General features: G+C 49.4%; 1 protein-coding gene across 1 annotated transcript in view; it reads left to right on the top strand.

The window, feature by feature from the left end:
* CPZ (carboxypeptidase Z) overlaps positions 1-13,162 on the top strand; it is a 123,791-nt gene extending 110,629 nt beyond the window's left edge. The window contains exon 11 of the mRNA XM_089691570.1: positions 12,605-13,162. Coding sequence (XP_089547696.1) covers positions 12,605-12,960 — 356 coding nt within the window. The 3' untranslated portion in view covers positions 12,961-13,162. The remainder of the gene's footprint in view (positions 1-12,604) is intronic.
* Positions 13,163-15,901: the final 2,739 nt, after the last annotated feature.

The raw sequence follows: 15,901 nt of genomic DNA, 5'->3' as shown, positions 1-15,901 counted from the left end.
TGGCAGCAGCATGAGGAGGCGGTATATAGGGGCCTATGGCAGATTAGGGGCCTGGCAGCAGCTATAGGAGGCCCGTAATCTGCCAGCACCCTATGTCAAAAAATTCAACACACCAGCAGTGTGTGAGGAGACCTGAAAGTGGCACATGGCAGAGTGTGGCGATGGAGACAGCAGCAATGGGAGGCCGTACAGGGAATCATGACAGACTCTGGACTTGGCAGCAGCATGAGGAGGCGGTATATAGGGGCCCATGGCAGATTAGGGGCCTGGCAGCAGCTATAGGAGGCCCGTAATCTGCCAGCACCCTATGTCAAAAAATTCAACACACCAGCAGTGTGAGGAGACCTGAAAGTGGCACATGGCAGAGTGTGGCGATGGAGACAGCAGCAATGGGAGGCCGTACAGGGACCCATGACAGACTCTGGACTTGGCAGCAGCATGAGGAGGCGGTATATAGGGGCCTATGGCAGATTAGGGGCCTGGCAGCAGCTATAGGAGGCCCGTAATCTGCCAGCACCCTATGTCAAAAAATTCAACACACCAGCAGTGTGAGGAGACCTGAAAGTGGCACATGGCAGAGTGTGGCGATGGAGACAGCAGCAATGGGAGGCCGTACAGGGACCCATGACAGACTCTGGACTTGGCAGCAGCATGAGGAGGCGGTATATAGGGGCCTATGGCAGATTAGGGGCCTGGCAGCAGCTATAGGAGGCCCGTAATCTGCCAGCACCCTATGTCAAAAAATTCAACACACCAGCAGTGTGAGGAGACCTGAAAGTGGCACATGGCAGAGTGTGGCGATGGAGACAGCAGCAATGGGAGGCCGTACAGGGACCCATGACAGACTCTGGACTTGGCAGCAGCATGAGGAGGCGGTATATAGGGGCCTATGGCAGATTAGGGGCCTGGCAGCAGCTATAGGAGGCCCGTAATCTGCCAGCACCCTATGTCAAAAAATTCAACACACCAGCAGTGTGAGGAGACCTGAAAGTGGCACATGGCAGAGTGTGGCGATGGAGACAGCAGCAATGGGAGGCCGTACAGGGACCCATGACAGACTCTGGACTTGGCAGCAGCATGAGGAGGCGGTATATAGGGGCCCATGGCAGATTAAGGGCCTGGCAGCAGCTATAGGAGGCCCGTAATCTGCCAGCACCCTATGTCAAAAAATTCAACACACCAGCAGTGTGTGAGGAGACCTGAAAGTGGCACATGGCAGAGTGTGGCGATGGAGACAGCAGCAATGGGAGGCCGTACAGGGACCCATGACAGACTCTGGACTTGGCAGCAGCATGAGGAGGCGGTATATAGGGGCCTATGGCAGATTAGGGGCCTGGCAGCAGCTATAGGAGGCCCGTAATCTGCCAGCACCCTATGTCAAAAAATTCAACACACCAGCAGTGTGAGGAGACCTGAAAGTGGCACATGGCAGAGTGTGGCGATGGAGACAGCAGCAATGGGAGGCCGTACAGGGACCCATGACAGACTCTGGATTGGCAGCAGCATGAGGAGGCGGTATATAGGGGCCTATGGCAGATTAGGGGCCTGGCAGCAGCTATAGGAGGCCCGTAATCTGCCAGCACCCTATGTCAAAAAATTCAACACACCAGCAGTGTGTGAGGAGACCTGAAAGTGGCACATGGCAGAGTGTGGCGATGGAGACAGCAGCAATGGGAGGCCGTACAGGGACCCATGACAGACTCTGGACTTGGCAGCAGCATGAGGAGGCGGTATATAGGGGCCTATGGCAGATTAGGGGCCTGGCAGCAGCTATAGGAGGCCCGTAATCTGCCAGCACCCTATGTCAAAAAATTCAACACACCAGCAGTGTGAGGAGACCTGAAAGTGGCACATGGCAGAGTGTGGCGATGGAGACAGCAGCAATGGGAGGCCGTACAGGGACCCATGACAGACTCTGGACTTGGCAGCAGCATGAGGAGGCGGTATATAGGGGCCCATGGCAGATTAGGGGCCTGGCAGCAGCTATAGGAGGCCCGTAATCTGCCAGCACACTATGTGAAAAAATTCAACACACCAGCAGTGTGTGAGGAGACCTGAAAGTGGCACATGGCAGAGTGTGGCGATGGAGACAGCAGCAATGGGAGGCCGTACAGGGACCCATGACAGACTCTGGACTTGGCAGCAGCATGAGGAGGCGGTATATAGGGGCCCATGGCAGATTAGGGGCCTGGCAGCAGCTATAGGAGGCCCGTAATCTGCCAGCACCCTATGTCAAAAAATTCAACACACCAGCAGTGTGAGGAGACCTGAAAGTGGCACATGGCAGAGTGTGGCGATGGAGACAGCAGCAATGGGAGGCCGTACAGGGACCCATGACAGACTCTGGACTTGGCAGCAGCATGAGGAGGCGGTATATAGGGGCCTATGGCAGATTAGGGGCCTGGCAGCAGCTATGGGAGGCCCGTAATCTGCCAGCACCCTATGTCAAAAAATTGAACACACCAGCAGTGTGTGAGGAGACCTGAAAGTGGCACATGGCAGAGTGTGGCGATGGAGACAGCAGCAATGGGAGGCCGTACAGGGACCCATGACAGACTCTGGACTTGGCAGCAGCATGAGGAGGCGGTATATAGGGGCCCATGGCAGATTAGGGGCCTGGCAGCAGCTATGGGAGGCCCGTAATCTGCCAGCACCCTATGTCAAAAAATTGAACACACCAGCAGTGTGTGAGGAGACCTGAAAGGGGCACATGGCAGATTGTGGCGATGGAGACAGCAGCAATGGGAGGCCGTACAGGGACCCATGAGAGACTCTGGACCTGGCAGCAGCATGAGGAGGCGGTATATAGGGGCCTATGGCAGATTAGGGGCCTGGCAGCAGCTATAGGAGGCCCATAATCTGCCAGCACCCTATGTCAAAAAATTCAACACACCAGCAGTGTGAGGAGACCTGAAAGTGGCACATGGCAGAGTGTGGCGATGGAGACAGCAGCAATGGGAGGCCGTACAGGGACCCATGACAGACTCTGGACTTGGCAGCAGCATGAGGAGGCGGTATATAGGGGCCTATGGCAGATTAGGGGCCTGGCAGCAGCTATAGGAGGCCCGTAATCTGCCAGCACCCTATGTCAAAAAATTCAACACACCAGCAGTGTGAGGAGACCTGAAAGTGGCACATGGCAGAGTGTGGCGATGGAGACAGCAGCAATGGGAGGCCGTACAGGGACCCATGACAGACTCTGGACTTGGCAGCAGCATGAGGAGGCGGTATATAGGGGCCTATGGCAGATTAGGGGCCTGGCAGCAGCTATAGGAGGCCCGTAATCTGCCAGCACCCTATGTCAAAAAATTCAACACACCAGCAGTGTGAGGAGACCTGAAAGTGGCACATGGCAGAGTGTGGCGATGGAGACAGCAGCAATGGGAGGCCGTACAGGGACCCATGACAGACTCTGGACTTGGCAGCAGCATGAGGAGGCGGTATATAGGGGCCTATGGCAGATTAGGGGCCTGGCAGCAGCTATGGGAGGCCCGTAATCTGCCAGCACCCTATGTCAAAAAATTCAACACACCAGCAGTGTGAGGAGACCTGAAAGTGGCACATGGCAGAGTGTGGCGATGGAGACAGCAGCAATGGGAGGCCGTACAGGGACCCATGACAGACTCTGGACTTGGCAGCAGCATGAGGAGGCGGTATATAGGGGCCCATGGCAGATTAGGGGCCTGGCAGCAGCTATAGGAGGCCCGTAATCTGCCAGCACCCTATGTCAAAAAATTCAACACACCAGCAGTGTGTGAGGAGACCTGAAAGTGGCACATGGCAGATTGTGGCGATGGAGACAGCAGCAATGGGAGGCCATACAGGGACCCATGAGAGACTCTGGACCTGGCAGCAGCATGAGGAGGCGGTATATAGGGGCTTATGGCAGATTAGGGGCCTGGCAGCAGCTATGGGAGGCCCGTAATCTGCCAGCACCCTATGTCAAAAAATTGAACACACCAGCAGTGTGAGGAGACCTGAAAGTGGCACATGGCATAAGAGACTGTGGACCTGGCAGCAGCATGAGGAGGCGGTATAGGGGCCCATGGCAGATTAGGGGCCTGGCAGCAGCTATGGGAGGCCCGTAATCTGCCAGCACCCTATGACAAAAAATGGAACACACCAGCAGTGTGTGAGGAGACCTGAAAGTGGCACATGTTTGAGGCATGATTCATGGCGGATTTAGTCAGTTGTGTCAGGAACTGGTGGTTTGAAATCCAGACTAATCCACGCCTGATTCATTTTCACAAACGTGAGTCTCTCCACACTTTGGGTGGACAGTCGTGTCCTCCGCGGAGTTACAATACCTCCTGCCGCACTAAACACGCGCTCCGATGCCACGCTACTGGCCGGGCATGACAGCCTTTCAAGGGCAAATTCAGCTAGTTGGGGCCAAAGGTCAAGTTTCGTTGCCCAGTAGTCAAGGGGATTGTCTACCTCGGTTGGCAGGGTGCTGTCCAAGTAGGCCCAAGCCTGTTGTTTGAGGTCCTGCTCCAGGTCCACCTGATGCTGCTGCTGCTGCTGCTGCTGCTGCTGCGGCTGGTTAGTAGTTTCCTCACTGCGCTGGTGAAGAAAGCTACTCATCATCGACTGCAGACTGAGGCAGCCGCTGCTGGTGGAGCTGCCACTGCTCCTACCACCCCACCCCTCCCCTGCTGCCATGACAGCGGAACGCGAGCGCACAGGGCCCACAGTGTCTGAGGATGGACGTTGGCGCACAAAGGCAGAGACCAACTGACTACATAGGTGGTTTTTATAGTACGTTATTTTGGCCTCCCTCTCAGCAGGTGTGAAAAAGGCCACCATTTTTGAACGGTAGCAAGGGTCCAACAAGGTGGACAGCCAAAAGTCATCCCTCTGTCTGATGGTTATTATTCGGCTGTCGCTACGCAAGCAACCGAGCATGCTATGGGCCATTTGTGCCAAGGAATGCGAGGGACTCCCTGCCTCCATCTCCACAGCATACTGCCACGGTGCGTCTGGGTCCTCTGTCTCCTCCTCCTCCTCCTCCTCTACCAGATGCTCCTGCTCCTCCACTCCTGTCCGCTGAGTGGAAAAACCACCCATTTCACTCAATAATTCCTGAGCACAAATGTCCTCCTCTACCTCCTCCTCTTCTTCCTGTCCTGCCCCCACAGGGGTCATGTGGCGTTGAGATCTGTGCGCCACGTCTACCGCACCCTGACCAGCCATTGTTAACAGCATTTGTTCCAGGACGTGCAACAGAGGAATGACGTCGTTCATCCCATAGTCCTGCCGACTCACGAATAGCGTGGCCTCCTCAAAGGGCCTGAGCAAGCGGCAGGTGTCACGCATGAGCTGCCAATGGCTGACATCAAAGTTACACAGGGGAGTACCTTTATCCGCTTGTAACATCAGGAAATCGGTGATGGCCTTTCGCTGTTCGTAAAGGCGGTCTAACATGTGTAGGGTTGAATTCCACCTTGTTGCAACGTCGCAGATCAGGCGATGCTTTGCAATTCCGTTCTGCCGCTGCAGCTCAAGGAGGGTGTGCTTTGCGGTGTAGGAATGGCTGAAATGCATGCAAAGTTTACGTGACATTTTAAGGATGTCTTGCAGTGGGATGGTGGATTTTAGGAACCGCTTGACAACCAGATTGAACACGTGAGCCATGCATGGCGCATGGCACAACCTTCCTTGACGCAGAGCAGACACCATGTTCTTTCCGTTGTCGGTCAACATGGTTCCGATTTTGAGTTTGCGCGGAGACAGCCATCTGTCGATTTCTCTGTTCATTACACTGAGAAGTTCCTCCCCTGTGTGACTACGTTCGCCAAGGCATACCAGGTGCAGCACAGCGTGACACCGTTGCGCCCTGCACATGTGATATGCCGGTCGGGTAATGGGACTTGGCACGGGGGTGGCGGCTGAGGACACGGCGGAAGAAGAGGTGGTAGAGGCGGACATCTTTGCCGGACCAAGGACGTGCAAACGTGGAGGCAAAAGCGGCGTGACCTGTCCAAGTTGCTGGTGCGGCTGTGACGGCACCACGTTCACCCAGTAGGCCGTAAATGACATGTACTGTCCCTGACCGTAGTTACAGCTCCACACGTCGGCGCTGCCGTGCACTTTGGCAGAGACCGACATGCTCAAAGACTGGCCCACCATCTCTTCTACATGTGAATGCAGGGCTGGCACTGCCTTTTTGGCGAAGAAATGACGGCTTGGCACTCTCCACCGCGGCGCGGCACAAGCCATCATTTCTCGGAAAGGTGCTGAGTCTACCACTTGGAAAGGGAGGGACTGCAGCACCAGCAACTTGGACAGGAGGACGTTCAGCTTTTGCACCGTCGGGTGCGTGCTCGCAAACTGTTGTCTCTTGGAAACGGATTCCAAGAAAGACTGCTGACGGAATCCGTGAAGAGGAGTAGCAGGAGAAGGAGCATCTGAACGAGCGGAAGATGCCAACGAGCGACAACTCCTCTCAGCAGAGGTGTTGGAGCCTTGACTGGCTGATGGAGGGTGATTGACGTCAGGTGACGGAGCAAGTAACGGAGCGGGTGATGGAGCGGGGGCTGGGGCGGGCAGAACCGCCGTATCTTTATCACGGTTTTCCCAGGCCACCAAATGGCGACGCTGCATATGCTGCCGCAACGCTGTAGTCCCAACATGGGCCCCCTGGCCACGCTTGACTTTCTGGCCACATAGTCGACATACGGCTACGTTTACTTCCTCGTGCGGCTTGACAAAAAATTGCCACACCGCCGAGTAGGAAACTTTGCCCCCGATACTCCTCACTGGCTGACTGCTGCTTCCTCCGTGCACACCGGCACCACTACTGGCCGTGGTGGTAGGCTGCAGTGGAGCTGGTGCTCTACTCCGTGGCCGTTTGGCTCCACTGACACTGCTGCGACCCTGCTGCTGTCTCCTGGGCAACCCACCGACTGTTTCGCTCGCTGCCAAGCTGCCACCCTCTTCTCCTGATGATGCGGAAGAAATTGCCTGATGACGACGAGGCTGCCAAGTGCGATCAACCTCCTCATCATCAAGTAGGGTCTCCGCCTCACTACTAGCCCCCTCGGCTGCGTCTGGGTCAGGAGACAGACCTGTCTCTAGACCGGCTACCGAGCCACTCTCCGAGCCACTACTTCTTCGCCTGGCTGCTGAAAAGGCGGATGTCTCCCCCCGTTCCTGACCGCCCTCTGTTAGCTCTTCCTCACTGTACAGTGGGGCTGAGCCCACAGCATGCGATACTTCGCTTGGTGAGGGAACACCAAAGGACAGGGGCAGGTAGAGGACACGTGATTTCAGTGGGCTTGGTCCCGGGCCATGCCAACTAACGGTTGTGTCTGACGTACCCACCGACCGTTGGCTGTAGGTGTCAGAGGTGACCTGGGAAGAGGAAGACGACCGAGCCAACCAATCGACGACGGCAGGGTTGTCGGTGGAGACACGACCGCTGGATGACACCGGGAGCACTGGCCTCTGGCTGCGAATAGTGCTGCCTCGACCCCTTCCTCTGCTGCCACGTCTGCTCGCTCCTAAAACATTGCCTCCTCTGCCACTCCTCTGCATGTTGTCTGACATACTCTTTAATTCAACGATTCTGTGTCCCTGAGTAACAATTCTGTGTCCCTGAGTAACAATTCTGTGTCTGTCCCTGAGTAACAATTCTGTGGCCCTAAGTAACGGTTCTGTGGCCCTCAGTAACAATTCTGTGTCCCTCAGTAACAATTCTGTGTCTGTCCCTGAGTAACAATTCTGTGGCCCCAAGTAACGGTTCTGTGGCCCTCAGTAACAATTCTGTGTCCCTGATTAACGTTTATGTGGCCCTAAGTAACGGTTCTGTGGCCCTCAGTAACAATTCTGTGTCCCTGAGTAACAATTCTGTGTCTGTCCGAGTAACAATTCTGTGGCCCTAAGTAACAGTTCTGTGGCCCTCAGTAACAATTCTGTGTCCCTGAGTAACCTTTCTGTGGCCCTAAGTAACAGTTCTGTGGCCTCAGTAACAATTCTGTGTCCTTGAGTAACAATTCTGTGGCCCTAAGTAACGGTTCTGTGGCCCTCAGTAACAATTCTGTGTCCCTGAGTAACAATTCTGTGGCCCTAAGTAACGGTTCTGTGGCCCTCAGTAACAATTCTGTGTCCCTGAGTAACAATTCTGTTGCCCTAAGTAACGGTTCTGTGGCCCTCAGTAACAATTCTGTGGCCCTCAGTAACAATTCTGTGGCCCTAAGTAACGGTTCTGTGGCCCTCAGTAACAATTCTGTGTCCCTCAGTAACAATTCTGTGTCTGTCCCTGAGTAACAATTATGTGGCCCTAAGTAACGGTTCTGTGGCCCTCAGTAACAATTCTGTGTCCCTGATTAACGTTTCTGTGGCCCTAAGTAACGGTTCTGTGGCCCTCAGTAACAATTCTGTGTCCCTGAGTAACAATTCTGTGTCTGTCCGAGTAACAATTCTGTGGCCCTAAGTAACAGTTCTGTGACCCTCAGTAACAATTCTGTGTCCCTGAGTAACCTTTCTGTGGCCCTAAGTAACAGTTCTGTGGCCCTCAGTAACAATTCTGTGTCCCTGAGTAACAATTCTGTGGCCCTAAGTAACAGTTCTGTGGCCCTCAGTAACAATTCTGTGTCCCTGAGTAACAATTCTGTGTCTGTCCGAGTAACAATTCTGTGGCCCTAAGTAACAGTTCTGTGGCCCTCAGTAACAATTCTGTGTCCCTAAGTAACAAATCTGTGGCCCTAAGTAACGGTTCTGTGGCCCTCAGTAACAATTCTGTGTCCCTAAGTAACAATTCTGTGGCCCTAAGTAACGGTTCTGTGGCCCTCAGTAACAATTCTGTGTCCCTAAGTAACAATTCTGTGGCCCTAAGTAACGGTTCTGTGGCCCTCAGTAACAATTCTGTGTCCCTCAGTAACAATTCTGTGTCCCTCAGTAACAATTCTGTGTCTGTCCCTGATTAACGTTTATGTGGCCCTAAGTAACGGTTCTGTGGCCCTCAGTAACAATTCTGTGTCCCTGATTAACGTTTCTGTGGCCCTAAGTAACGGTTCTGTGGCCCTCAGTAACAATTCTGTGTCCCTCAAGAAACAATTCTGTGTCTGTCCGTGAGTAACAATTCTGTGGCCCTAAGTAACGGTTCTGTGGCCCTCAGTAACAATTCTGTGTCCCTGATTAACGTTTATGTGGCCCTAAGTAACGGTTCTGTGGCCCTCAGTAACAATTCTGTGTCCCTGATTAACGTTTCTGTGGCCCTAAGTAACGGTTCTGTGGCCCTCAGTAACAATTCTGTGTCCCTCAGTAACAATTCTGTGTCTGTCCCTGAGTAACAATTCTGTGGCCCTAAGTAACGGTTCTGTGGCCCTCAGTAACAATTCTGTGTCCCTGAGTAACAATTCTGTGGCCCTAAGTAACGGTTCTGTGGCCCTCAGTAACAATTCTGTGTCCCTGAGTAACAATTCTGTGTCCCTAAGTAACGGTTGTGGCCCTCAGTAACAATTCTGTGTCCCTCAGTAACAATTCTGTGTCTGTCCCTGAGTAACAATTATGTGGCCCTAAGTAACGGTTATGTGGCCCTCAGTAACAATTCTGTGTCCCTGAGTAACGTTTCTGTGGCCCTAAGTAACGGTTCTGTGGCCCTCAGTAACAATTCTGTGTCCCTGAGTAACAATTCTGTGTCTGTCCCTGAGTAACAATTCTGTGGCCCTAAGTAACGGTTCTGTGGCCCTCAGTAACAATTCTGTGTCCCTGAGTAACGTTTCTGTGGCCCTAAGTAACAATTCTGTGGCCCTCAGTAACAATTCTGTGTCTGTCCCTGAGTAACAATTCTGTGGCCCTAACTAACGTTTCTGTGGCCCTAAGTAACAGTTCTGTGGCCCTCAGTAACAATTCTGTGTCCCTGAGTAACGTTTCTGTGGCCCTAAGTAACAATTCTGTGGCCCTCAGTAACAATTCTGTGTCTGTCCCTGAGTAACAATTCTGTGGCCCTAACTAACGTTTCTGTGGCCCTAAGTAACAATTCTCTGGCACTCAGTAACAATTCTGTCTGTCCCTGAGTAACAATTCTGTGGCCCTAACTAACGTTTCTGTGGCCCTAAGTAACAATTCTCTGGCACTCAGTAACAATTCTGTCTGTCCCTGAGTAACAATTCTGTGGCCCTAAGTAACAATTCTGTGGCCCTCAGTAACAATTCTGTGTCTGTCCCTGAGTAACAATTCTGTGGCCCTAACTAACGTTTCTGTGGCCCTAAGTAACAGTTCTGTGGCCCTCAGTAACAATTCTGTGTCTGTCCCTGAGTAACAATTCTGTGGCCCTAACTAATGTTTCTGTGGCCCTCAGTAACAGTTCTGTGTCCCTCAGTAACAATTCTGTGTCTGTCCCTGAGTAACAATTCTGTGGCCCTAACTAACGTTTCTGTGGCCCTAAGTAACAATTCTCTGGCACTCAGTAACAATTCTGTCTGTCCCTGAGTAACAATTCTGTGGCCCTAATAATGTTTCTGTGGCCCTAAGTAACAGTTCTGTGGCCCTCAGTAACAATTCTGTGTCTGTCCCTGAGTAACAATTCTGTGGCCCTAACTAACGTTTCTGTGGCCCTAAGTAACAATTCTCTGGCACTCAGTAACAATTCTGTCTGTCCCTGAGTAACAATTCTGTGGCCCTAACTAGCGTTTCTTTGGCCCTAAGTAACGATTCTGTGGCCCTCATTAACAATTCTGTGTCCCTGAGTAATGCTTCTCTGTCCCTAAGTAACGTTTCTCTGTCCCCAAGTAACGTTTCTGTGGCCCTAACTCTGTCCCTAATACAGAGCGGTCTGCCTCTCTTGAATGACTGGAGGCAAATGAAGAATTCTAAAATGGCCGCTATTTATAGCTCGACCATTACACAGTGCTGGGTGCCTGGCTGCTGATTGGCTAATGCGATCACATGTCATTAAGGAATGCATTATGGGTCAGCGCGCCTTGTCTGCGCGCCTTCCCAGACATCCCCGCTCCGTCGCCGCACATGTCCGCCGCCATTTTAGGAAAAATTTTGATTCGCGCGTCCGAAGTAGGCTATTTTTCGGATTCGGCGCGAATCGAAAATTTTCCAATATTCGACTCGAATTCCCCTTCGCCTACTTCGATTCGCTCATCTCTAGTCATAATGTGATAGTGTGCATTGCATACTAGCACATTATGAAGCGCTCTTCACCCGGTTCTCCTTCCGCGTTCACGCGCTCCAACCATCTGACTGGCTGATAATGTCACTCCCGTGTGTCGCTCCTGGGCAACGGCACAGTGCTCTGAAGGAACAGCACGGGTATGCCATTCCTTAAAAGCGCATGAGCCAGCTATCAATAAGAGCTAATATCTCCTAACCGGTAAATGTTTAGGAGATATTCATTTTACCTACAGGTAAGCTTTATTATAAGCTTTTCTGTAGTTATTAAAAAACAGTTTGCTACCAATTTAAATAAATTATTGAAAGTGTTTTGTTACATCAGTTCAAAGTGGGCAGAAAATCCCTGTTGATTCTGCCAGAAATCGTGTGAGCTGATAACTTATTGTGCTCTCTGCTTTTGCTGTCTGTTATCGGTTACACTTTTCCAAGCTCTTTTTGTGGACTGCAGAATTCCTCACCCTATGTTATGAAGAGGGACAGGGTTTTGTATTGCCAAAACACTTCCTGTCCTAATGTGACAATACTGTTCCTCAAGAATCAGATGCATTGAACCTCTAGGAAAGCAAGTGTGTTACTGACAGGTAAACCTAAAGGAAAATAAAAGCCCAGTGTGGCAGAACCGTTCCGCCTGGGCTTCCTCGTGCGGAGCGATGCGTCTCAGCCAATGGTTCTTCGGCAAGTCTTCCAGTGCTCTGCCAAGGCGGGTATTAGAGTTCAAAGACAATCCTTCCCCGATATCCCAAACCACGAGTCAGAACTTCATGTAGGGTGAATGAATGAATCTTTATTGAACACAGCTCAATATATACAGCACATCCTGGCAGTTAATCCCTACCCCCTTCAGCCCACCCCCACCAGAAAGTCTGGCACTTGGTTCCCCACCCACAACAAAACTCTACAACACAACAGCAGTCAGCTCAGTATGAAATCTAGAAAAGTAAAAGACTACAAGTTCACAACAACAAACAGTGTAAAATGCCTGTCTACATATCAGCTGCTAAACATATACAGCTTTAAAAAGGGTAGAATGGGAAGACCACTTAACCAGGGGATAAAACCAGAACAGAAAGGGCAAAATTTTATCACAAACGGACCATTCGTTACACTTAGAAAAAGGAAATTAGGGCAACCACCACATCTAAGGACTGGTAAGCTGCAATATATTTAATTTTGTTACTAGCTATGATTTGTTGGTGCATAATAGATGTGTAATTTGTACATTTCCTAACTATGTACAGATTTGACTCCTTTTTCACAGGTATTTTTGTCCCTGTTCCTGCTTGTTGTTTTCTAAAACCTCCAATTTGTCTTCATTTGTGTCCATAGTGTGTGAACTGTGAATTTTCTGCCTACAGCTGTTATCTAACCTCCTCCGGGAGAACTTTTCTAGATGCTGTTTCATCATTTATTTATAAGAAGATTTTGAAAGTATTGATTATCCTTTTAGCCGACTGATTTTTCTTTACTCTTTTTCTAGCTGAGGATGGAGATTATTGGAGACTCTTGATTCCTGGTGTCTACATAATTTCTGCTGAGGCTTTCGGCTACTCAAAAGTCACCAAAAAAATTACCCTACCAGCAAAGATGACCAAGGCAGGACGGGTTGACTTTGCCTTGCAGAGGGTTGAAGTTAGTAACCGTAGATTTAATAAAGTTATTCCAGAAGACATTTATGATCGATTAGACCCACTAGACTCCTATGACCCACATGCTCGACAAGGACAAGGAGAGGAAGAGGGTGAACTATCACAAGACAGAGAAAAACCATCGTGGTGGTCTTATTTCAGTATACTTGGTCATAACAGACCTTTGTGGCTACTTAAAAATAACTAACTCTGTAATAATTATTTTTGTACCATCTTTCAGATTGTTTCTTAACAGTTTCAGGTTTGTCTTATATTACTGTAGCGTAAAACTAAAAGTTTTATCTGCTTTCATGGTAATTCCAATTATTAAGTGATGAATTACCAGGCAGCAAATGTCAAAGTACAGAGAGTATGGAAAGACATTTTTAATAAACATAATTTTAAAAACAGATGTCGTTTTGAAAGCTTAATTGTGCACAGGCCAAAGATATTTAGTCAAGTCTCCCCAAAGCTTGTAAAGTAGGAAGATCACATGGCTTTGTTTTTTTTGTTGTTTTTTTTTTTTGTGTATTTCACCCAGCCACCCAATCCTTTGAAGTGGTTGTAAATGCTCAAGGATTTTTGCCTTCATGTATTCTGAAGGTAAAATACCTTCTGTGTGTAGCAGTCCCCTCAGCTCCCTAACACTTACCTGAGCCTCATCCTGATCCAGCGATGTCCTTGAGAGCCACAGTTCTCCGGGGACACTCAGTCCTGATTGGCAGAGGCAGCAACAGGAGCCCTCCCACTGTTATCAATCACAGCCAGTGAGCCAATCAGGAGAGGGCAGGGGTGGGGCTAAGCCATGGCTCTGTGTGTGAATGGACACGCAGTGCCACAGCCCAGGAGCATGCATATCAAGCTTCTTGCTGTGGGGGCACCTGACAGGAGGGAGGGGCCAGGAGCGCCGGCACGTGACCTGAGAAAAGGACGATCCAGGCTGCTCTGTGCAAAACCACTGCGCAGAGCAGGTAAGTATAACATTTAAAAAAAAATACTTTAAATCTCTTATTACATCCTTCCTTTAGGGTTAGCGTTTAAGATTTTTGGTAGCTTACTGAGTGTTCCAAGGACTGGATTCCAGCCTTGTCGTGGCAGGTTGGTTGCATAATTCATAGAATAAATTATAAATCCTTCACGTCCTCTTAAAATGATTGGTTTGACTCAAACCCTGCTCTTCTTCACCCAGAAAAACCAACACCAGGATAAGGGAGGGAGAAGATGTTGGCACCAGCAAGGGAGTTTACAGATGACACATCACTGGAAGGGTGGTGAAAATGAAGGGTTTAGTTCTGCTTTAAGACCAGATGATAGCTTCTGTGGCACACTTCACCTATAGCAGCCCACTTTCAAGGAAGCTTTATATGCTTGCTCTAGTACTTGAGTACCCCTGCCACTTAAAATGTATGTAAACTTTCACCTTGTAAAACAACCCATTCTGTTTAAATTTAAATGAAAGACAAACATTTGTGTATAGATAAAAAAAATTATAAATACCCTTTTCCCATTTTTTTTTTGATAAGTGATCACGTAGTCTTTGACCTCAGCAGCACAGAGAGGTGAGGGAGGAGCAACAGCAGTACACTAAGCTTCTCAGTGATAGGCTGTGTAGCGGAGGGTGTATTAGCAGAAGTCTGATCATTGGAGGAGAGCACACAGCTAGAGAACTCACCATGCTTTGCTCTCATGCCTAGTGTGCTCATTATTAAAAAAGCAGAGGAACTGGATGGTTCACCAGGGTTTTCACACAAAGGAAGCAATACAAGGAGAACAGGATACTTTTTATACAAGTACATGGTACAGCAGGCACATATCAGGAATATGAAATGTTAGCAACAACTCTAAAAGCTGTGCCCAAAAATGGCAGGCAGTGGAGAAACAGCTAGTCACAAGTATTGCTTGTGGTTTCCTTGCAGCTGATCTTTCTTCCTTACTGACTCACCAGATTTTGTTCTATACAGTGTCTCCATGTGGAGGTGGCCATCTTGGTGGAGGCAGGGCTTTGCTTCCTTGGCTTAGAGTCTCCAAAAAAAAGTGCAGCACAGCAGACAAATCACCAAATTGGCTAAGAATAGCAATCAGAGGCCTTAGATATCATACTGTACATGCTGTATACAGTTAAGAGGCAGTAGGTACAGGAGTGCCTAGGTACACATGGTACAGCAGCTACAAATACTCTAAGGAATTTTCTCTTGGCTTAGAGAATGAGGTAGAGTTATGGCAACTTTCTTCATCCAATCAAGTGAAAGCAAAAATTCTGTTTTTTTTTTAATTTCCTTGCTCAAGATTGGGTATTTTTCGCAAATAATAATGAATTTCACATTGCAAAATGTGCATGCACTACTGCTTTAGTAAATCAGCCACACCGCATTGCCTTCCAGTGTAATAAACTATTTGTGCTTTGGCAAAACAAGTGTGCGTGTGATTGTGTGATCATTGTTTAAAAAATGGAATAATTCATTGGTTTTATTGTGCTCCAACATTCAACATTCCTGAGGATCTGTGACAGGTTGTGTTTGGTTTATATACATACGTCTTACAGTAATTCGTTCATATTATAAAAGCAAATGTCAGCAAGTGCTAAAAGAAAGTTTGCTACAGCCAAATATCCTAAGAATATTATTAATTGAGTAAGGGGCGTTTAATTAAATAATACTTCCAAACAAGAAAATGAACGAGGGGTGTTCAAGTCAAACCAGGACTTTTGAGTTTATATAATCAAATTTCAAGGCGTGGAAACTCCATTAATTTTTGGACATACTCCCCTGCTACATATATACATTTATGCCAACATTTAACTCATGCCTGGAAAGCTTCGGCATAGAAAGATTTGACATCCTGCTTCACTTCGTCATCAGTGCTGAAATGATGACCTTCAAGGAACTCTTTTAGGGGTCCAAACAGGTGGAAAACACTCAGAGAAAGGTCCGGGCTGTAAGGGGGTACCTCCCAGCTAAGTTGCTGTAATGCGCACATAGTGTGGTGAGCAGTATGAGCTCGTGCATTGTCCTGGAGGAACAGGACACCCTTAGTGATCAAACCAGGCCATTTTTTCCGCAGACACGTAAGCACACCACTGAGAACACAACAGTAATATTCACTGTTGATAGTGGCACCTCGGGGATGAAAATCCACATGAATAACACCAT

The sequence above is a fragment of the Staurois parvus genome, unplaced genomic scaffold, assembly GCF_062004578.1.
Source record: "Staurois parvus isolate SC_StPar_1 unplaced genomic scaffold, SC_StPar_1.0 ptg000564l, whole genome shotgun sequence".
Taxonomy (NCBI): Eukaryota; Metazoa; Chordata; class Amphibia; order Anura; family Ranidae; genus Staurois; species Staurois parvus.
Note: the sequence above shows the minus strand (reverse complement) of the source record. Positions and strands in the feature narration are given on the sequence as shown.